This window comes from Saccopteryx bilineata, chromosome 3, assembly GCF_036850765.1.
Source record: "Saccopteryx bilineata isolate mSacBil1 chromosome 3, mSacBil1_pri_phased_curated, whole genome shotgun sequence".
Lineage (NCBI taxonomy): Eukaryota > Metazoa > Chordata > Mammalia > Chiroptera > Emballonuridae > Saccopteryx > Saccopteryx bilineata.
The window spans coordinates 158,440,306-158,463,309 of NC_089492.1; the positions used below are offsets into that span (position 1 = coordinate 158,440,306).

At 39.7% G+C, this 23,004-nt stretch overlaps 1 protein-coding gene across 1 annotated transcript in view; it reads right to left on the minus strand.

The window, feature by feature from the left end:
• The window catches only part of SLC9A2 (solute carrier family 9 member A2), a 149,519-nt gene that overhangs the window by 8,175 nt on the left and 118,340 nt on the right, over positions 1-23,004 (minus strand). Inside the window, exons 8-11 of the mRNA XM_066267888.1 lie at positions 22,786-22,947; positions 18,608-18,704; positions 15,735-15,866; positions 1,411-1,501 (exon numbers count right to left, since the gene is read on the minus strand). Coding sequence (XP_066123985.1) covers positions 1,411-1,501; positions 15,735-15,866; positions 18,608-18,704; positions 22,786-22,947 — 482 coding nt within the window. The remainder of the gene's footprint in view (positions 1-1,410; positions 1,502-15,734; positions 15,867-18,607; positions 18,705-22,785; positions 22,948-23,004) is intronic.

Below are 23,004 nucleotides of genomic sequence, written 5' to 3' on the forward strand. Positions count from 1 at the left end.
AACAAACAGACAGCCAACTAAAGGGGAGATGATGTTTTCAAACAACAGCTCAGATAAGGGCCTAATATCCAAAATATACAAATAACTCATAAAACTCAACAACAAACAAACAAACAATCCAATAAAAAAATGGGAAGGGGACATGAACAGACACTTCTCCCAGGAAGAAATACAAGTGGCCAACAGATATATGAAAAGATGCTCATCTTCATTAGCTATTAGAGAAATGCAAATCAAAACTACAATGAGATACCACCTCACACTTGTTAGATAAGCTATTATCAACAAGACAGGTAATAACAAGTGTTGGAGAGGCTGCAGAGAAAAAGGAAATCTCATCCACTGTTGGTGGGAATGTAAAGTAGTACAACCATTCTGGAAGAAAATATGGTGGTTCCTCAAAAAATTAAAAATAGAGCTACCATATGACCCAGCAATTTCTCTACTGGGTATATATGCCCAAATCTCAAAAACATTGGTACGTAAAGACACATGCAGCCTCATGTTCACTGCAGCATTGTTCACTGTGGGCAAGATATGAAAACAAACAAAAGGCCCTTCAATAGATGACTGGATAAAGAAGAGGTGGTACATGTATACTATGGAATATTACTCAGCCATAAGAAATGATAAAATTGGATAATTTACAACAACATGGATGGACTTTGATAACATTATATTGAGTGAAATAAATAAATCAGAAAAAACTAAGAACTATATGATTCCATGCATAGGTGGGACATAAAAATGAGACTCAGAGACACGAACAAGAGTGTGGTGGTTACTGCGGAGGCGGGGGAGGAGATGGAGGAGGTCGGGGGAAGGGAAGGGAAGGGGCACAAAGAAAAACAGATAGAAGGTGACGGAAGACAATTTGACTTTGGGTGATGAGTATGCAACATAATCAAAGGTCAAAATAACTTGGAGATGTTTTCTCTGAACATATGTACCCTGATTTATCAATGTCACCCCATTTAAATTAATAAAAAAAGATTGTCATCAAATAAAAAGATAGTAGTCTTTATGTCAAAGCTTACACAATTACATCCAGATGGAAAAATATATGGCTGCCTTTATGAAAATACATTAGAATTACTGTAAAAAATTAAATACATCTTTGCACATTTCCAACTTTTCTATTCACCTTTTCCCAAACAATATGATAATATTTGTTTTTGTTATTTCAAGTAGAATCATTATGAGAAATAACTGATTGAATTTTTTATAATGTGCAAAGAATTCCATTCAAAAAGGTTGCAATGATAATAGAAGGCTACCATATTGTTACTTTAGATTTGCAAGCTATTGAACTCATTGTGCTTAAGAAAGAAGCAGAATAAGGTCATCTTTCTGTTCTATACACATTAGTTAATAAGTTTCAAATCTTTCTGCTCCAACTATACTCATTACCTGCACTAGAAATATTCTTTTTCTTTTGTAGCTTTTCTGGAAGCTTTGTATTTTTTGGTAAGGATAAGTATCGGGAGGTTGAAGCAGAAACCTGTAAAAGAAACAGAAAACTTTAGACTATGCAGATGTTATTTATGATACATTAAAAGTTTAAAATTTGATTACACACCTTAGTAAAAAAATTAAAATTTTGGCCCTGGCAGGTTGGCTCAGTGGTAGAGCGTCGGCCTGGTGTGCAGGAGTCCCAGGTTTGATTCCCGGCCAGGGCACACAGGAGAAGCATCCATTTGCTTCTCCACCCCTCCCCCTCTCCTTCCTCTCTGTCTCTCTCTTCCCCTCCTGCAGCCGAGGCTCCATTGGAGCAAAGTTGGCCAGGGTGCTGAGGATGGCTCTGTGGCCTCTGCCTCAGGCACTAGAATGGCTCTGGTTCCAACAGAGCAATGCCCCAGATTGGCAGAGCATCACCCCCTGGTGGGCGTGCCAGGTGGATCCCAGTCGGGCGCATGCGGGAGTCTGTCTGACTGCCTCCCCATTTCCAACTTCAGAAAAATACAAAAACAAAACAAAAAAAACCAAAAAAAATTTAAAAAATTAAAATTTTAGTTCTCAATTTTAAAATTCTTTTGTGAGCGGCTTTAGGCATGGGAAAGAAAGTTCCAAGCAATAAATACTTCATTTAAAATCACTAAACCTCTTCTAAAATATAAAAGAAATCAGAAGTAAAATACAATGGAAATAAAGGGTGATCCTTAGTAACAAGATGTAAAAACCATTGGGATTTCATAAGGAAAAGGTACCGAACCACCTATTTATGACAATATCAGCAAGAAAGCCTTAGAACCTATAGGATATGGAAGAAGAGAGATTAAAAATTGTAGCATATTTTATTTTTTATTTACTTTAATAAGTCTTAAAAATGATAGAACAAAAAGTATTACTACTGAGGAGCCCTAAGGAGCCACTGTGCCACTTCACCTGTGGGTGTTGTAAAGTACCAAAAACTACAGAATTAATATTAATATTTTAAGAGGATTGAAGAACATTTTATTAATTTGGGTTAAGGTGTGCAGAGAAATTATGAGAAATAGTCTCTGTACTGTGTGATTGGCATAACCAGGATGGTCCTTGGCATTGTGTTGTAAATGCAAAGGGAAGGAAAACATGAATTCCCTGACATTCCACCACACCTGTGGGAAAGGGGTGAATGGCTAGCCAGGTGCAGGAAGGGAAAAGCCAAAATAAACCTTTTCTTATAGTAATGAGCCATTTGCAGGCATTTGTCCCCTTGGAAACTACCTCTCCCATATGAATGCATATAGTTAATGTGTGTGACTCTGGACAAAGAGATGGTGGATAAACACTAGAAAATATAGGAATGCCTTTTAATATATAAAGAGACATCTTTCTACCATTGTGTTGACTTGTAAATTTTGTTTTCTCCAAAATGATGTATGGCTTGCAAATTGAACATGGTCCTATCATGTTAAAGGACATATGACTATAACCAATAATGGTAAAGGGCACCTAATTACAATTTTTGCTCTGTACTTTCCACTTACAAAACTATAAAAACTAGGTACAACAAAGGGCCAGCGCGCTCTCCCTCAGATTTCTGTAGGAGTCGCCACCGCTTGGCCAAGCTAGACAATAAAGCTTTGGTGTGTAATCAACGAACCTTGTTCGTGTCTTCAATGTTTCGGGTCCCTCCGGATTGGGCTTAACACTAGCTAATTTCCTCACAAATCCAGTACCACTGTCCTTAGTTTCTTTAATTTTAATCAATACTGCCACATTTAACACATAAGAAAAAATAATCTTGCTCACAGATAAAATTTTGATATCTGACAACCAAATATAGAATATTATTAAAAATAAGATGCTTTCCCTGTCCAGTTGCTCAGTGGGTAGAGGGTTGGCCTGGTGTATTGACATCCTAGGTTCAATTCCTAGTTATGGCACAGAGGAAAAGTGATCATTTGCTCCTCTGCCCTCTTCCCTCTCCCCCTTCTCTCCTTCTTCCCCTCCCACAGCCAGTGGCTCAATCAAGCATGTCCCCCAGCACTGACGATGGCTTGGTTGGTTTGAGCACATCAGCCTCAGGCACTAAAAATGGCTCAGTATGTGAGCATCAACCCCAGATGAGTTTGCTGGGTGAATCCTGGTCAGGGCTTATGTTGGAGTCTGTCTCACTGTCTCCCTTTCTCTCATCCAAATTTTTTTAAAAAATATAAATAAATAAATAAATAAATAAATAAATAAATAAATAAATAAGATGTATGCCTTCTGTGTTATATTAAGTAATCATGATATTTTAACATGGCTTTTCTAATCAATGACAGTGTTCTGGACCAAGTAAAATGGTAAGCAAGCCTGGGATCACTCACTCCCCAGCCACTGTGGCCTTCTCAAAGTCAGCACACCTGGGCTTATGTACCTTGGGGCTAATCTGTCCCTGGACAGCTCAAATATTACTTTCCAAATAAAGCCTGGTCCAGCCATTTTGTTTAAAATTTTAACTGCCCTGACCCTTCCCTGTACTCCCAACTTCCTTCCTTGGCAATTTTCTTCCCCCATAGCACTTATTGCCTTCTTTATAACAGATAATTTGTTTACTCTGACTATTGGTAATCACTTTACCCCTTACTAGAATATGAATTCTTCATGTTGCAATAATACAAAGGTTATAGTAATTAAGCATATAGAAATACAGAAAAATGTGGAAGATATATAAAAGTAATTAAGATTTAATATTGTTGGGCAGATAAAATGTATTATGCTCACTTTGTTAAAAATAGCGCTACCCACATGAGGCCATTTCCAGGTGAATCTCGCAAACCTGGTCGGCCTCCTCCTCCAGAGCTTCCTCCAGCTCCAGGGTCAGCATCGGTTTCTCCGTGTTTGCTCCAGCTCCTTCCACTGCTCGGTTTGCAGGTCCCGGGCAGCCTCTTCCACAGAGCTCTCAGTTTCCTCACACATGGCAGTAAAAGCCAGCCAGCCCACAATCCCCAAAAGGACAGCCATGGGGAACCCTAACACTAGCCAGTCCTCTACTCCACTGCTCAAAGGCTCCTTGCCAATCTGTATCGAATCCTGCCACAGACTACGCCAAATGTAAGGCCAGGAGCCGCCATCGTGGCCATTCACATGCAGGTTCCCATTGGATTCGGGCAGATGATAAAGAAATGGCGGAGTCAGAGGATGGGGGGCCATCCTATTTATTGGTGTCTCACCAAGACAGGCAAACCTCAAAAGAAGACAAGGGAAAAGCAGGGGAGTTGTAAGGACTGTGTGCTGGCCGGATGATCCCCACCTTTTCTAGTTCGAGGATTGTCCCTGTGACTTCTTCATAACCACCTGGCAGGCGGTACTGCTTGGTGTTAGTCACATGCCGAGGGACGGGTAATTGCAAAGGAGAATGTGATGCGTGTCCCCACAATACTGCCTTCACAACCCTGATCCGCAGCCGGAACTCCCCAGCTGTAGTTTCCAACCACAGTCCTTGCAAGATATCTACCCCCAAAATATATTCAGGAATAAGAGATACATACACCTTATATGGCTTAGGAGGCAGTCTCCCTATCCCCAATGGAATAGTTATTGGCTTCACTTGAACAGTTTGGCCCCCATAACCGTCATGGCCACTGGGGTCCCAGCAAACCGCTCTGGGTTTCCATAGAGAAGGGAACATTCTGCACCTGTATCCACCAAGGCCAACACCCGTTGTACATTGGAAGGGGACCAGTGGATAGCCAGTTCCAAATGTGGCCTCCGGTCCCCGCCCATCCCCATTAGACGGGTCCCTCGGCCTTTTTCCTATTCAAACTGGTACAATGGGTCTTGGGAGTTCTCCTCTCCCTCGGCCGTCTCTATCATATAATCTTGTAACCGAGCTGTACGTGCACCAAACGTTTTATTGGCTTTTATTGGCAGCAGCTTAAACTGGAACAGAAGTTCCAGCCACTGAGATGAAAGGCCCCAGCAGCTACCAATAAAACGTTTGGTGCTCGTAAACTGGAACAGAAGTTCCAGCCACTGAGACGAAAGGCCTCAGCAGCTACCAATAAAACGTTTGGTGCGCGTACAGCTCAGTTACAAGATTATATGATAGAGATGGCCGAGGGAGAGGAGAACTCCCAAGACCCATTGTACCAGTTTGAATAGGAAAAAGGCCGAGGGACCCGTCTAACAGGGGTGGGTGGGGACCGGAGGCCACATTTGGAACTGGCTATCCACTGGTCCCCTTCCAATGTACAACGGGTGTTGGCCTTGGTGGATACAGGTGCAGAATGTTCCCTTCTCTATGGAAACCCAGAGCGGTTTGCTGGGACCCCAGTGGCCATGACGGTTATGGGGGCCAAACTGTTCAAGTGAAGCCAATAACTATTCCATTGGGGATAGGGAGACTGCCTCCTAAGCCATATAAGGTGTATGTATCTCCTATTCCTGAATATATTTTGGGGGTAGATGTCTTGCAAGGACTGTGGTTGGAAACTACAGCTGGGGAGTTCCGGCTGCGGATCAGGGTTGTGAAGGCAGTATTGTGGGGACACGCATCACATTCTCCTTTGCAATTACCCGTCCCTCGGCATGTGACTAACACCAAGCAGTACCGCCTGCCAGGTGGTTATGAAGAAGTCACAGGGACAATCCTCGAACTAGAAAAGGTGGGGATCATCCGGCCAGCACACAGTCCTTACAACTCCCCTGCTTTTCCCTTGTCTTCTTTTGAGGTTTGCCTGTCTTGGTGAGACACCAATAAATAGGATGGCCCCCCATCCTCTGACTCCGCCATTTCTTTATCATCTGCCCGAATCCAATGGGAACCTGCATGTGAATGGCCACGATGGCGGCTCCTGGCCTTACATTTGGCGTAGTCTGTGGCAGGATTCGATACAGATTGGCAAGGAGCCTTTGAGCAGTGGAGTAGAGGACTGGCTAGTGTTAGGGTTCCCCATGGCTGTCCTTTTGGGGATTGTGGGCTGGCTGGCTTTTACTGCCATGTGTGAGGAAACTGAGAGCTCTGTGGAAGAGGCTGCCCGGGACCTGCAAACTGAGCAGTGGAAGGAGCTGGAGCAAACGCGGGAGAAACCGATGCTGACCCTGGAGCTGGAGGAAGCTCTGGAGGAGGAGGCCGACCAGGTTTGCGAGATTCACCTGGAAATGGAGCAGCTGCTGGAGGAGGATTCACAGGTTCGTGAGTTGCAGATTGCCCTGGATGTTGTGGAGAGCCAGCAGCGGCAGGAGGCCGGGGCTGAGGCTGAGTCTGAAGCTGAGGCCGGGTCCGGAGCTGCAAGGTCTGCGGAGCAGAAGGCGGCGGCAGCCCGGGGCTTGAGCCTGGCAGCGGGAGTTGGTGTTTTCAGTTCCTCTTTGGAGGATGAGGAGAATCGAACTGGAGTTGTAATCCACAGTCTCCATAAGATGAGAGCGCAGCTGGAAGGAGCACCTACTACGGCCCTGGTTGGTCTGTGATTTTGGGACATAGGGCTGGACATGTTCTCCGGAGCAGAGATGGAAATGCTGACTGCCATTGCCACGTGCTCCTCTTTGGGACAGTGTAAGACCTGCCAGGACGGCAGGGATGAGGCGGGTGGCTGACGCCCCATGTGCACGGACTGATTTCCTGGACTATGACCGGAGTGGGCACTGACTCCTTTCTTGGATGGATTTACGGATTATGGATTTTGGACAATGTGAAATACCCTGATGGGGGTGGGGGGTGGCTTTGCTGGAAGCACTCCCCTGCCCCGGGAAGCTTTTCCCGTGGCTAGAAAGAAGGCCGAGGACATTTTGCGCTTTGGGCTAAATGCTGAGAGACTGGTGAAGTGTACCTTTGTAATTGTTGAAACTGTATGATTTGTGCTGTTGTAATTTGTGTAATGTGCCTAATTTCCTTGCCCAGGGATGCCGGTGATGTAGATTGTAGGTAGTAAAGTGAGCTTAGGGGTGGATTGTTGGGCAGATAAAATGTATTATGCTCACTTTGTTAAAAATGGCACTACCCACATGAGGCCATCGCCCAGGTGATATTAATGTGTGTTGAGAATCCTTGTAGCCTGGGGCTTGGTTTTGGGATTAAGCCTTTCCCACCCTTTTTTGATGTGGGGTGGTACAATCCAATCATGCCTCAGAGAAGTGACTTTGTATTAGAGACTTTCCTATTTTGTATATTGGATTAGAGGTTGTGAAGCTATAATATAAAATGGGGGCAGAACGAGAGTTTGCGCTCTTGGTTCCTGAGATTAGCATGAGAGAGCAGAGGGAGCAGAGCAGAGAGCAGCGGAAGGAGGCCACGTGGAGGAGGCCAGGAAAAGCAGCCAAGATGGCGCAGTGCTGAGTGAGATGCCAGTTTGTACAGAGTTTGTATCTGGGATAAGGAAGGAGATGGGGAACTGAGGAGAATAAGGCTGGTGAGCTAGAAACCTTTGATTCTAGGAAACTCGGATAAGTCAGTGGCTTTGTGAGCCCTGAATGTGATTGGGTTTTGGAGCCCAGTGTGTGTTTTTACTTGCCTGCCAGGTGCAAGCTAGGATTAAAGACTATGACCCACCAGTTTGTGGCTCCATTGTTTCTTTACCGATTGTCCGAATCCAATGCGAACCTGCATGGGCCGGGCTGCTTTGATGGTGGCCCTGGCCATGGATACTGGCTTTACAAATATTAAAATCAAGGAAATGAAATAAAGTGCTGCCTGGATAGGAATTAATATAGTGCGAACAAATATGATAAACAGACTCTGACTTTTGAGCAGGGCAAAGTTAGTATGTGTGTGAAGTTATACATAGATAAGAAATGGCTTGATCTCATAACCCTGTAAATTAACATAAACAAGAAGCTTCCCTAGGAACATCTTCAGTAGATTAACATAAAAAGGGCTCCCTGGAGGAACTCCCAAAAAGATGTTTTGAGATGATAATCCTGTAAATTGCCTTTTAACGGAAGGCATTGGCCAGAAAAGGTACTAAAGCTAAGGGCCCCCACCCCTACTGAGGTGGTTGCCTAGACATGTGTGAAGGTGAAAATGGTCTGTCTCCACGCTGCTATGACCAAAGACAGCTGAGAGGAGCACACTGACGGGGCCCCCTAAAGCTGAACCCAGGCACACCAAAAGGATTTATGAGTAACAAACTGCCTGTGTGAGTCTTGCAACTAACTTGTGTGTTGGTCCTATCTTTCCTCCTGTGGCAGTTGGTCTCAGCACTGATAAGTAGCATCCTCACAGCTGCCTCAAGAGTAGTCTCAAAGAGGCTGCCAGCCCTGCTGATAAGCAGGAGTGTCCCACTGCATGGGGCAGTCGAATCAGAAACACCTGATCGAAGTAGAGCTTGGACAACTCGGGTAGTCGGCACTCAGCCTTAAAAAGGCAATTTCAATTAGAAATTTCTGGCTTAAAATCAGAGGGCAGAAGTGAAGGGAAATGTGTAAACTCCATATGGTTTAGAGGCCATCTTCCAAAAGCTGATAAATCTTTTGACCTCATACAGTTTTAAGGCTGTCCACTGGAAGATAAGGGAAACCTCTTCCATCTCCAGGTCTGACCTAGTTGTGGGTGTATACCAGCTGGCCAATACTAAGAGGCAAAAATTTATTCTTCCATCTTCGGGTCTGACCCAGTCAGGTGTGTATACTGACCAGCCTATACTACTAAGGAGAGCGAATATCCCAAGGTGGACTCAGCAGATGGTTGTCACTCTTGAAAGGCAACTCTGAGAAAACTGTTCTAAAGTCCATAAATTATAAAAAAAAATGATATAAAAAGGATCTACAAAATAAGCTCCAGAGCAAATTCATGAAATATTATATTGCTTAAAGCTAAAACTAACTAAAGGCCTAAGAGAGTGCTGGAGGAAGTATAGAGTAGAAACTAGTTTCAGATACCCACATATTAACCCAAAAACATTTTACCAATTTGGAAGATATGGAGTAGGAATTAGTATTAAAAAGGAAAATGGCAAAGATTAGAACTTTCTTTAGAAAAATCTTTAAGAAAGAAAAAGATCCCTATAATACCACTTCCGAAAATCCTTGGAGGATGACAGAGGACTGCCTAAGGAAAAGCTTTAAGGTCCCAGTCGCAGAAAATGTCTCATGCAACCTTAAAAACCCAAACAACTTAAACCCTATTACAGCGAGAGCAGAAGGAAAGGAAATTACAGGAATTCTCCTCCAAACCATTGAACACATAGATGCAGATAGACACAAAGGCAAGGAACTAGCAGGGAAAGTATTAGTAAAAGTCAAAGCAGCCTGACCAGGCAGTGGCACAGTGGATAGTGCGTAGGACTGGGATGTGGAGGATCCAGGTTCAAGACCCCGAGGTTGCCAGCTTGGCCACGGGCTCATCTGGTTTGAGCAAAACTCACCAGCTTGGACCCAAGGTCGCTGGCTTGAGCAAGGGGTTACTTGGTCTGTTGAAGGCCCATGGTCAAGGCACATATGAGAAAGCAATCAATGAATGACTAAGGTGTTGCAATGAAAAACTAATGATTGATGCTTCTCATCTCTCTCCGTTCCTGTCTGTCTGTCCCCATCTGTCCCTCTCTCTGACTCTCTCTCTGACTCTGTAAAAAAAAAAAAAAAAAGCAGACCCAGCAATAATAAGAAAACTATTAAACAAGAAGATGCTAGTAATGAGGAAACTATTGAATTTAATCCATACACCCAAACAGAGCCAGCAGATTGAAGAAAAAAATTAATTCAAGGAAATTATACAGATGTAGACTGGCTAATAAAAATTTATGAACAGGGAACCCTCCTATCTGCAGATGAATTAAAAGCAGTTATAAATGCAATTGAAAACCCAAAAAATTAAACACAACTCGGATTGCTAATAGACAAAAATAAGGACAGAAAAGCATCATTATGGAACTGAATTAGGGAAGCATGGAAAACATCATACTCTAAAACAGACCTAACATCAGGAGCAACAACAGCTAGATGGACAGAAATAGGAGATTTAAAGATACAGTTGAGAAAGCTAGTACATTTACTAAGCATATATGAGGATGATTTGGAAAACCCATGGGAAAATAAAAATAAATCAGGGATTATCAGAGCACTCATACATGGAGCCCCTGAGAATTATAAATACTTTTATAAAACTTGTTACAAGGGCATCCACATTAGAGAGGATACAATTACATAAGGACTTAAATGGGAAAAATCAATTTACATATTACACAACCATGCCAAACATAAGGAGAAGAACCACAAATAGGTTCCAATATAGGAGAATAAATAATAAATATGATAACTTTAAATCATCATACAGGGGCCCTATTAAACATGGAAACCTCAACTATCTAAAAGATCAAACCTCTTATTGGAAAAGAAATAATCTACTTAATCAACAAAATCAAAATAACCCTTTTAAATTCGGGAAACAGTAGGGAAATCAAAACCAAAATTGAAGAAACAATAAGAATAATCCTTTCTCCGATCAAAATGAAAATATAAATAACCCATTCCAGCAAAAACAGTCAAAAACTGGAATGGCCCCTCAAGGAACAACAAGGGGGGCAAATACAAGCAATGGCAAAGACATTGAGCAGTGCAATTATACAGAAACCAGGAGATAATAGACCTTATATTACCCTTAAAGTAAAATTTCATTTTTTCCCATTTAAGTCCTTATGTGAATGTGTATTGAAGTAAAATTTCCAGGTAGTGGTAAAAAATTTCAAACACAATTCCTCATAGATACAGGTTCCCAAGTCTCCTTATTAAGGGGAATATATAATTTAAAGAGATTAATTGGAGTTGAAGGAAAAACAGGAGATTCATTAACAGCAGCAGCAAGAGATGGAATTATATATTATAAAGGATTAACGAAGGAAGTAACCTGTTATGTAAACCCTAATTTTCAAAATATTATAGGAATGGATATATTACCATATTTGTTAGAGCTAAAAATATATACACCAAGATTACATAAATTTCAAACAAATTTAGCACAGTTGCAAATAAAACCCATATTTTTACCTCATTTAACCCACAATACCCATTAAAAGGTGGACATCAAGAGGTAACAGATGCCATAAATAAATAGATGAAGACATAATTGAGGTAGGAAGATTATATATATATAGTAGTCCAGTGTGACAAGTAAAAAAACCAAATGAAACCTATAGAATTACCATAGACTATATAAATATCAACAAAAAGTCTCCTAGTATAGATGGAACTTTATCTGATGCACAAGAAGTAATTAACATTTTACCAAAGGACAATCCAAGATTTATGGCAGCAATTAGTCTCTTGGATATGTTTTTTGCAATACCCATTCATGAGGGTTCCAGAACAATTACAACTTTCTCGTGGCAAGAAAAGCATTATCAATTTAAAAGGCTATCACAAGGATACAACAATTCACCAGCAATTGCACATAATTTATTAGCATCAAGCATAAATCCAAAGGATTACCAATCCAAAATTATTACATATATTGATTATATAATAATATATAATGAAAACAAAGAAAACCTCCAGAAAGACTTAAACAAACTAGTAGAGCAATTGAAAAGAGTACGATGGACAATAAATTCAGAAAAAAATACAACCTCCAGGAACAGAAGTAAAATTTTTAGGAATTTAATGGAGCTCAGATGGTAGGAAAATACCAGAAAAGGTAGTAAATAAAATACTTAGCATTAAGGCCCCCAGCAATAAAAAGGAAGCCCAACAGTTAATGGGATTATTTGCATACTGCAGAAATCACATTCCATACTTGTCAGTATTAGCAGAACCAATATATAAAGTAACTAGAAAGGCCAGGGGTCCCCAAACTATGGCCCGCAGGCCACATGCGGCACCTGCCGCATTTATCCGACCCTGCCACACTTCCGGAAGGGGCACCTCTTTCATTGGTGGTCAGTGAGAGGAGCACAGGATGCATTCTATGCTCCTGGAGTACTGTATGTGGTGGCGCCGCAAAGTACGGTGTTGCTCACATACAGTACTACTTCCAGTGACACGGGACGCAAGCGTCACAGCTCCGGAAGAGCGTCATATCACTTGTGATGGCCAGCAGTGACAAATATGGAACTGGACATTGACCACCTCATTAGCGAAAAGCAGGCCCATAGTTCTCATTGAAATACTGGTCAGTTTGTTGATTTAAATTTACTTGTTCTTTATTTTAAATATTGTATTTGTTCCCGTTTTGGTTTTTTACTTTAAAATAAGATATGTGCAGTGTGCAGTGTTCACAGTTTTTTTTATAGTCCAGCCCTCTAACGATCTGAGGGACAGTGAACTGGCCCCCTGTGTAAAAAGTTTGGGGACCCCTGAGAAAGGCAATAGATTTTACATGGGGGGGGGGTCAACAAGAAGCCTTGGAACAATTAAAAGAATATTTAGAGCACCATCAAAAATTAGCAGCACCAAAACCAGGAGACACAATCACATTAGTCATAATATTCACTGGAACTCATGGATGTTGGGGCCTATATAAAAAAGGACCAAGTGATAAAGAATACCAATAGGTTTCTGGTCCTAAAGATTTCCGTACTGCCACAATAAATGTTCACCCTATGAGAAACATATGTGGGTACTACATGCAGCGCTCCTCCATATAGAGCCACTAACAGGACAGAACCCAATAATAGTCAGATCCTTACTACCCCCCAAAGCATGGCTTAAAATGTCGGCCGAGGAATTGGCAGGTACCCAAATTGAGGAGAAAGTACTGGTATGGAAATGGTATATAAACTCCAGAGAAATAACGAGCACTGGCGAACCAGCCCTTCTCACAGAGGAGGTCCCTCCAAACTGGAGATAGATCTCCCAAGACAGATTGTCGAGAACCGATGGGTATCCGAGAATCTACGGGTGGTGGGGCCTAAATATAGACCCTCACTGAAAAATGCCTGGTTTACAGACGGATCAGCCCCCGTAGCTGGTGACTCGACCAAATAGAGATCAGCAGCTTTCAATCCGGCGACAAATACAGCGCTCACGAGGGAAGGTAAGACTGACTCGGCTCAACGTGCAGAGCTAATAGGAGTGCTTCTGGCAATGGAATATGCTATGGAGAGGGGGTTACCCAAAGTATATGTTTTTACTGATTCAACAGCAGTATATAAGGGAATAACAGAATGGTCAGGAAAATGGAAACAAAATAATTAACAAGTTAATAGAAGGGACCTCTGGTCCAGAGAACACTGGGAGAAACTAGATGAATTAACATCACACATAAAGCTCTATGTAACCCATATAACGGCTCATGCCACAGATAATTCTCCAATCACACTAGGGAATCAAATAGCAGATAAGCTAGCAAGAGGAATTAAGGTAGGGGCAAAGAAATTAATAGTAGGGATACAACAAAAACATATGGGGTAAAGTTAAGGTTAGAAAAAGATGAGGATACAGGAGAATATAAAATAACCCCAATACCTACAATAAAGTTAAAAAGGGAAGGGGATAAATATAAAATACAAGAAGAATACTTAGATTTCTCGCAGTGTTTATAAAGGAAATTCATATCCAGTTAGGACATCCAGGACAAACAGCATTGATAGAATGAATGGTTTACAACCAGAAATTTAAAGGCAAAAATAGAAGACATAAAGAGAGGCATTAATACATGTACAGCCTGTAAAAAGTATTTACATTCCAGACAACAGAGCCACCAGGGTTAGACAGACCCCACATACCAAATTTTCAAGCCCAAATTGACTTTATTGGACCCTTGGCATGGCCTTTCCAACAAAAGTATGCATGTACGATGGTTGACGTACATACAGGAATAACGTTCACCTTGGCAGCAAAACACCCATCAGCAGCCACTACAATTAAGACATTAAATATGTGGAAAACATTCTCTGGAACTCCTAAAATCATAGATTCAGATCAAGGAACCCATTTTACAGCCAGCCGAGTACAATCTTTTGCTGCTATAAATAATATAGATTGGAAATTTCATATGCCATATAACCCAACAGCATCAGGAATAATAGAGAGACATAATGGATTATTAAAAGCCAAATGTCATACATTATTAATAGATAGAAAATTTAACAATTTACAAGCACTTCTTAACGAAGCATGCTTTGCCCTAAATAGTAGACCAAGAGTAAACAGAGGCTCTCCCCTGGAAGAACTGATTAAACCCCATTTAGAACAAGCAGAAATTAAAATGGGAAGTATACCTAAAATTAAGAAAAATCCACCATATAAAATAATAATAAAATCCTCTATGGATGCATCTCTCTCTCTCTCTCCCAACAGGAAATAATCTGCAATACAGGATACAACACCGTGTGAACAGTAAATAAACAGGGACAAATACAACAGATCAAAGTAGATAACCTCACATCAAATGACTGAGAATGTGTAAATTAGAAAAATTGTTAATTCGGATCCTAGTACTCCTTATGATCGTACCTTATACGATTATAATTCTACATATAACCTGCTGTGCCAATAGAAATTGCCTGAGCAATGGAATACAGATATTCCGCTGCTCTCGAATTAAAAATAATACTCTCTGCATTTTAGACCACGGGACATTCTGGAGAAAACAGTAGGAAAGCAAAATAGTAGAACACCTATATAGAGTGCCTAGGAGACAAGCCAGAAACTGGCCAAACCAGAATGAAATCATCCAGTATGATCATGAGGTGGTTCATTCTGGTTGTCAATATTAGGTATAATGCTAATAATGCTAACAATAATAACAATACTGTTACTGCTACTGATATTGTGAGTACCTTTAAATTTCCTAATGTACTAATCACACAGCAGCTAGACATAAACTTTTTTGATCTACCCAATGATGGAATCCACCCCGAGGGAAGCATTTTATAATTTAGGAAACTTTGCCTTTGTACATTGCAACACCAACCTGCCCTGCTGGGACCACACTGCAAACTCAGGGAATTGGACAACGAATAACATCGCAGACGACTCAGTGGACAGCTGCAAACTAATCACCAACTCCGGTGGCAGTTGGTCTCAGCACTGATAAGTAGAATCCTCACAGCCGCCTCAAGAGTAGCCTTGAGGAGGCTGCCAGCCCTGCTGATAAGAAGGAGTGTCCCACTGTGCCAGGAAGTCAAATCAGAGATGCCTGATCAAAGTAGATAGAGATTGGGCTCTACTGGGACACTACAGAAGTAGGAATCTTTTTGTTTTGTTGACTGATTTGTCCCAAGTGCCTAGAAGTATGTCTGAAACATAATAGGTGTTCAAGAAACATCTAAAAGACTTTTAAATGAACTATATCCCAGGATTTCTGTGGATCCACCCTCAGCAGAACTTCCAGAACAGCTGCTAACTCAGTTCTTGGAAGCCTCCTGCATCCCAGAAGCACAAACCCAGGTTACCCTGCGCTCCCGATTCAAGCTGTTGTCTTTCCTAATGCTCTCTCGCAAACTGTGCCTCCGGCGGATCAGAATCTCCTTGGCTTGCCTCTCGCTGGTGTCAGCTGTCAGATTGTGTCTGTTGTATGACAGAGTCTGAAAGAAAAACAAAACAAACAAAAAATTGATCACTGCCCAGAAATTCCAAAACTACCACGTCTCTTTGGCTTTACATCTTAATAAAGTACTTAATAACTCATGTGCAAGGGGAAAATAGACTATGAAAGTTAACATTCTTAAAAAAAAATTAACATTCTTTAAAATCTTTATTCATCTTCTAATAAAGCCAGTGGATACGTTTTATTTTCCCCCTTTTGGAAAGTGTGACCATTATAAATGAGGAAAAGAACTGAATTCATCAAGTTCCTTCGTCGAACTTGAAGTACTTTGTATGGACTCATCATTAGTGCTTGGGAAAAAAAAATAATAAAAGTCATCTACAGCCTGATCTGCAGTGGCGCAGTGGGTAAAAGCGTCAACCTGGAACGCTAAGGTTGCCAGTTCAAAACCCTGGGCTTGCCTGTCAAGGAACATGGGAGTTGATGCTTTCTGCTCCCCCCATTCTCTCTCTCTCTCTCTCTCTCTCTCTTTCTCTCTCTTTGTCTCCTCTCTCTAAAAAATGAATAAATAAAAATTTTTTTAAAAAGTCAGCTACAGTATTTTTTGTTGAATAGCAATTACTGGTATAAAAAAAAATCACTTTTTAGCCCTAGCCGGTTGGCTCAGCGGTAGAGCTTCGGCCTAGTGTGCGGAGAACCCGGGTTCGATTCCCGGCCAGGGCACACAGGAGAAGCGCCCATTTGCTTCTCCACCCCTCCGCTGCGCTTTCCTCTCTGTCTCTCTCTTCCCCTCCTGCAGCCAAGGCTCCATTGGAGCAAAGATGGCCCGGGCGCTGGGGATGGCTCTGTGGCCTCTGCCTCAGGCGCTAGAGTGGCTCTGGTCACAACATGGTGACACCCAGAATGGGCAGAGCATCGCCCCCTGGTGGGCAGAGCGTCGCCCCATGGTGGGCGGGCCGGGTGGATCCCGGTCGGGCGCATGCGGGAGTCTGTCTGACTGTCTCTCCCTGTTTCCAGCTTCAGAAAAATGGAAAAAAAAAAAAAATCACTTTGAGCCACTTGGTGGTGCTGTGTCTTTTTGATTAAGGAACATTTCTTTTCAGCTGGGATTTCAAATTGAGAAAGAAACTTCTACCACCAGCAATGATAATGACCTCATATGTGAAGCAGTAAAATGTCTCAGGGTGGACTATACATGAGATAAATTTTTAGTTTTATAAGCTACAAAGAAACCTGTTTCCTAAAACAAACTGTCATTTGTAATTAGTTTCATTTTCTGATAGAATTAATCTACACTTCCTGGGAATATCCCTGTGTCTAGATCAGCGGTTCTCAACCTGTGGGTCGCAACCCCGGCGGGGGTCAAACGACCAAAATCAGGGGTCGCCTAAAGCCATCAGAAATACATATTTTATTTTAAAATGTATTGTATAATAAATATGTATTTTCTGATGGCTTTAGGCGACCCCTGTGTTTTGGTCATTCAACCCCTGCTGGGGTCGCAACCCACAGGTTGAGAACCGCTGGTCTAGATTATATTAGGCCCAGTAGAGAATGCAAAAGTAATACAGGCCAGGGCTCAGTTCCTGCCTTGAGAAACGTCCCACCTAGTTAGGCATTGAAAGCTAACAAATAATACAAAATCATAAAATTAAATGCTAACTTTACATGGTACAGCACAAGCTCATTTAAAGACAAGGTTGGAAATAATATAGAAGGTGTTGGGGAACCTTAAAAATTGAAGAATATGGTTCAACTGAGCTGACAGGAAGCAAGCAGCAGTGGAGACAGGGACTTGAGCCCCACAGGCCAAGGAATGAAGACAGACTTGTACTCTGTGCAGGTTTTGGGGTGGCTGAGTGAGGGAGAAAGGTGCAGAAATAGGGTTGGATGAAGTAGAACTTGAAAACAAAGATCCCTATTTCCGAAAGAACAGTTTAGCCTGGAAGCCACAATTGTTTTGTTTCATTTCAATAGGATAATGCTGCTATTAAAAGGTGCTTTGGGGAAAAGGGTGGAGGAACAAACGGTCCTGTAGGATGGAATGGGGACAGCCTTTAGGGAGAACAGTTAAGAAGCTACAGAGATGACCTCAATGTGAATGGAGAGGACTCCTGACAAACTGTGGCACTTGTACAACTTTACCTCCCTGTGCCTCAGTTTCTTCATCTGTAAAGTGGAGACAATAGGTACACTGTTTATTGGAGGATTAAACGAGCTAATACACGCAATGCATTGAAATGGGGCTTGGCAAATTGTATGCATTCACTAGGTGTTAGTTATATTTTTAGCAAATTATTAGATTGAGATGTTAATAATAGAAATGCAGTTAAAGAAATGACTCAAATGACACATTAAAGGAGAAAAACTAAAGCACTTTATGAATAACAAGATTAGGTACTTTTTTAAAAATCTGAGCTATAAAAAAATCTGAGCTATAATGGTATTTCATTTAAAAATAAAAAAGAAAATCATCAATTATTTTCTTCACAATTATTTTATATGTGTGAGTGTGTGTGTGTGTGTGTGTGTATTTAAATCTCCAGGCCGACATCAGAACTCTCAGAAGACTTCACTCATTGTGTCCAGAGGAGAGCGGTACCCTAACAAGACCACACCTGTGAAATGGGGTCTGAGAGAAGTAAGGATGCTTGGTGTGGGACTTTAGAGGTTGGCATAATGGTAGGACAATATGTACCTATAATTGGATATCACAAAGGTGGAAGGCATGTTTTCAGTCAAAATTAAGCAAATATTATGTAAATAAATTATTCTCACTCGCTGACGAATTTGATAGAGATTTCTTGATAATATTTCTCGAATTTCATCCATTTCACCAGGTGTGAGCTTCCTTATTTTTTCTTCACGACAGTCGCTGTGAAAGTTTGGAAAAACAATGTTTTATTATTCAACAAATATTGAAATCAATATTCATTCTTTTATATAATATCATTATTTAAAAAGAATCTTAAAGAATGACACTTCAGAATTATTCAACATTTTAAAGTAATTAAAAAATTTTTAAATGTTATCTCAGTGTTGAAATCATTTAGGACTAGTTTAATTATGCACATGTTTTCAGAGTCTGTTCATGCAATTATTTTTTAAAGAAGTTAAACTATAGTAGTTTATTCTATTTCTTTATTTCTAATATACCATAAAAAAGTAATATAGGATTTTTTTCCATAAAGAAACTTAATTAGCTGTATTTTGCTATTCTGGGCTTTAAAATACTTTATTAGATATATTTGCAAAGACACCATTTATAATATATATGCATATACAGTTGATCCTCATTACTCAAGGATTCTAGCAAATTTACCTACTTGCTTAAATGTATTTATAAACACATTATCAACACTTTTGTCACTTTCCCAGTCATTCACAGACACTTGCGAAGTGGAAAAAAATTTAAGTTGATTGACATGGAAGTTCCTAAATGAGGATGAACATGGTAATGCTTTGCCTTCTTGTTCTAGTTCTCATCCATAAAAATTGTCCTCAGTCTACTCAGTGACAAGTTTTTCACAGTTTTGTATTTTTTTTTTGGTGATTTTGCTGTTTTAAATGGCCCCTAAACATAGTTCTGAAGTGGGGTCTAGTATTCCTATGTACAGGAAGGCTGTGGTGGGCCTTCTGAAGAAAAGTTGTGTTGGAAAGGCTTTGTTCAAGCATGAGCTGTGGTCCTGTTGTGGCCACACAACAATATGAGGTATGGTCCCAAGTTCAATAATAATAAAACAACAATATATTTTAAAGAAGATGTTTTTAGCCTGACCAGGCAGTAGCACAATAGGTAAAATGTCAGTCTGGGACGCAGAGGACCCAGATTCAAAACCCCGAAGTCGCTGGCTTGAATGCAGGCTCACCAGCTTGAGTGCAGGGTCGCTGTCTTGAGCGTGGGATCATAGATGTGACCCGAAGGTCACTGGCTTGAGCCCAAGGTCACTGGCTTGAGCAAGGGGTCAATGACTTGGCTGGAGTGCCCCACCCACCATCAAGGCACACATGAGAAAGCAATCAGTGAACAACTAAAGTACAGCAACAAAGAATTGATGATGCTTTCCCTTCCTGTCTGTCTGTCCCTCTCTCTGTCTCTTTCACCAAAAAGAAAAAAAAAGGTGTTTTTAAACAAAACATATTGATTGACTGATTAAAATATTAGGACCAGAGGCTCACAGGAACCTGTGTATTTTTCCCCAGGAACAATGGTTCAGTGTTTGCAAATCAGTGTTCATAGAAAACTTTATAGAACCTTAAGTACTGCATACAAGGAGAATGTACTATACTTATATAGCTTTACTCTAACTCCTTAAAAAAGAAGTTGAGAGGGCTTACAAAAATATATAGTACAATAAAATAAATAGATAAGAAAATAAAGCTGGGATTGTTAATATACATAAATGCATACAGATGATGAGCCACGGGCACACAAAATAAAGAACATGGTTCCCTTATATTATTTTTAAATGCAAAGTTTATGTTCCTGTAAACCAACAATAACAGTAGATCCCGGGGCACAAAACCTATGTTCAATGGTAATGAATACAGACAAAGGAATGAACAAAGAAATTCCAGGCGTAATCAGGATAGACTTCTCTATATTTAGACAATTCATTATTGCCTCAGCCTCAATTGCTTAAATAACTTTTTAAGAATCATCTTTTTAGACTGAGACATTGTTTTTTAGATAGCTGTCCAACTTTCTAGTAAGGTTTTTTGATCAGCATATTTAATTCACAGAATTTTAAAGTTGAACAAATAAGATAAATAAATACTTTTTTTGGTGCCTGATTTTCATGTATAATATTCCCACCAAATTTTAACCAACATATGTTTGCATAAGTCTAGTGATAAGTGCTCAACTACCTCTCTTGTTTATAGATACTTAAAACATCCACTTTAAGAATTTGTATATTTTTACTTGTAGTTCTGTCAAGATTTGGTTTATATATTTTGAGGTTTCTGTTATTTGTATGCTAATTTAGACTTGTTATTCCTTTTTAAAAATGTGAAACTTTATCTTTATAAAATGTATTTTATCTCTAGCAACATTTTCTCCATAAATGTTTACATTTTATGGTAATAATGTAATCACACAACCTTCTTTTGTTTAATGCTTTAAATGACATATCTTTTTTAAAACATTTTATTTATAACCTTCCTATACACTTACATTTAAGTAGTATCTTTTCTTTCTCTTTTTTATTTATTGATTTTAGCAAGAAAGGAAGGGACAGAGTGAGAGAAACAGGAACATAGATCTGTTCCTGTATGTGCCCTGACCAGGGATCAAACCAGCAGCCTCTGTGCTTTAGGACGATGCTCTAGCCAACTGAACTATCTGGCCAGCCCAGTAGTATCTTTTACAAACAAGTGAGCTATGAATTTTTATCCATTCTGAACAGCTCTCTCTTTTACTGGAGTAAGTGTATAATTAATGTCATTTGAGTTAAGATTATTTTCTTATTGTTGCAGTCTACTTGTCCCATGTGTTCTAAGATTGTTTTATCTACTTCATTGCTGTTTTAAAATTATTTATTTTGTTATTTAATTTCCGTTCTATTTTTACTTGTTACATTTACTACCTTTTAGTGGTTACCTTAGATTATAATATTAATCATTGACTTTATAAAGTCCAAAATACATTTTTATTTTTACTGTTTCTGGACAATGCAAGGACCTTAGAACACAATAATACCATTTAATTTACCTCCCTCTCAATTTATAAGCCATTACTGTTGATAATTTTAAGTAAGTATAGATTTAAAACTTCACAGACATTGTTATTTATGTAATTAATACTCATTTAAATTTTGCAAATATTATCATTTCTATTATTTTAATTCCTCCCTTCATCTGCAAGCTTTTCTATAAAATTCCTTTCCTTTTTTTTGAAACCCTTTATCATTTACTTTATCGTGGTGGTTTTATTCATCTGGAAATGTTTTTATTCTACTTTTTGAAGGATATTTTAGTGGGATATAAAACTTAGGTTATAAGTTACTTTCTTTTAGAATTTTGTTAACTGAGTATTTACAGTTCTGCTATAATTTTGCTATAAGATTTTGGGGAAATCATTCCCCAATCCTGAGTATCTATTTCCTCTTTTAAAATTAAGCAGACTTACAATGTCAGTGGGTCTCAGTCCTGTATTCATATTAGAAACATCTGAAGAACTTATAAAGATACCTATATCTGGTCCTTAGTACCAGAAATTCTAATTTTATTGATAAGGACAGGACCCTGGCATCTATATTATTTAACGCTCCCAAGCTGTTTCTAATATGCAGCCTGGCTGACAAACACTGCAGTAGGTGATCACTAAACTAATGTTCTTTCCAAACTTTAAACTATGATACTGTGAGTCATCTATGAGGAAATAACTATATACATATGTATAATATCAACTATAACACATCTTAAAATATTTCATTTCAAAATAAATGCTTTTAATATAAATTACTTTCAAAAAGCACTAAATTGCCCAAATCAAATAAAGGCATAATCATTCTACACATGACAAAGTGTTTTCTGACTAGTCAAATTCTTAAATAACATAATGTAATGAGATGTGACATGACATGACATAAGATAAGATACATTTTTCTACCCTAGTCAAGTAGCTCAATTGGTTAGAACATCATCCTGATACTTCAAGTTGCAGATTCGATCCCCGGTTAGGGCATATATAAGAATCAACCAATGAATGCATAAATAAGTGGAACAACAAATCGATGTTTCTCTCTCTCAAATCAATCAATCAAGAAAAAAGTTTTAAAAAGATCCACATTTCTAAACTGTCATATTTTAAGCAGAAACTCATTTTTCTGTGAGGTCTCAAAGTATCTCTAGGACATAGGTCAAATGTATTATTATTAGTTTCCAAAATCTAAAAAAAAACTATAAAAGACATACTTAGCAACACTAACTCTTATTTGTAAAAGGGCACTTACTTTAGAGAGGCAAAGGAAGAAACAGTACTTATCATCCCAGTCTCTGCCATCTCAATGGCATGTTTTATTTCAAGCTTTTTATATAAGGACACAATACTTGACTTGGGTTGGTTTTCTCGAATCAAAAGCTTCCGCAAGTATTTATCATCAAACTTCTTAAACCTGAAAATATAGAAAATTAAAGCCTCAATTAACTAATACTACACTGATTAAGAAAAT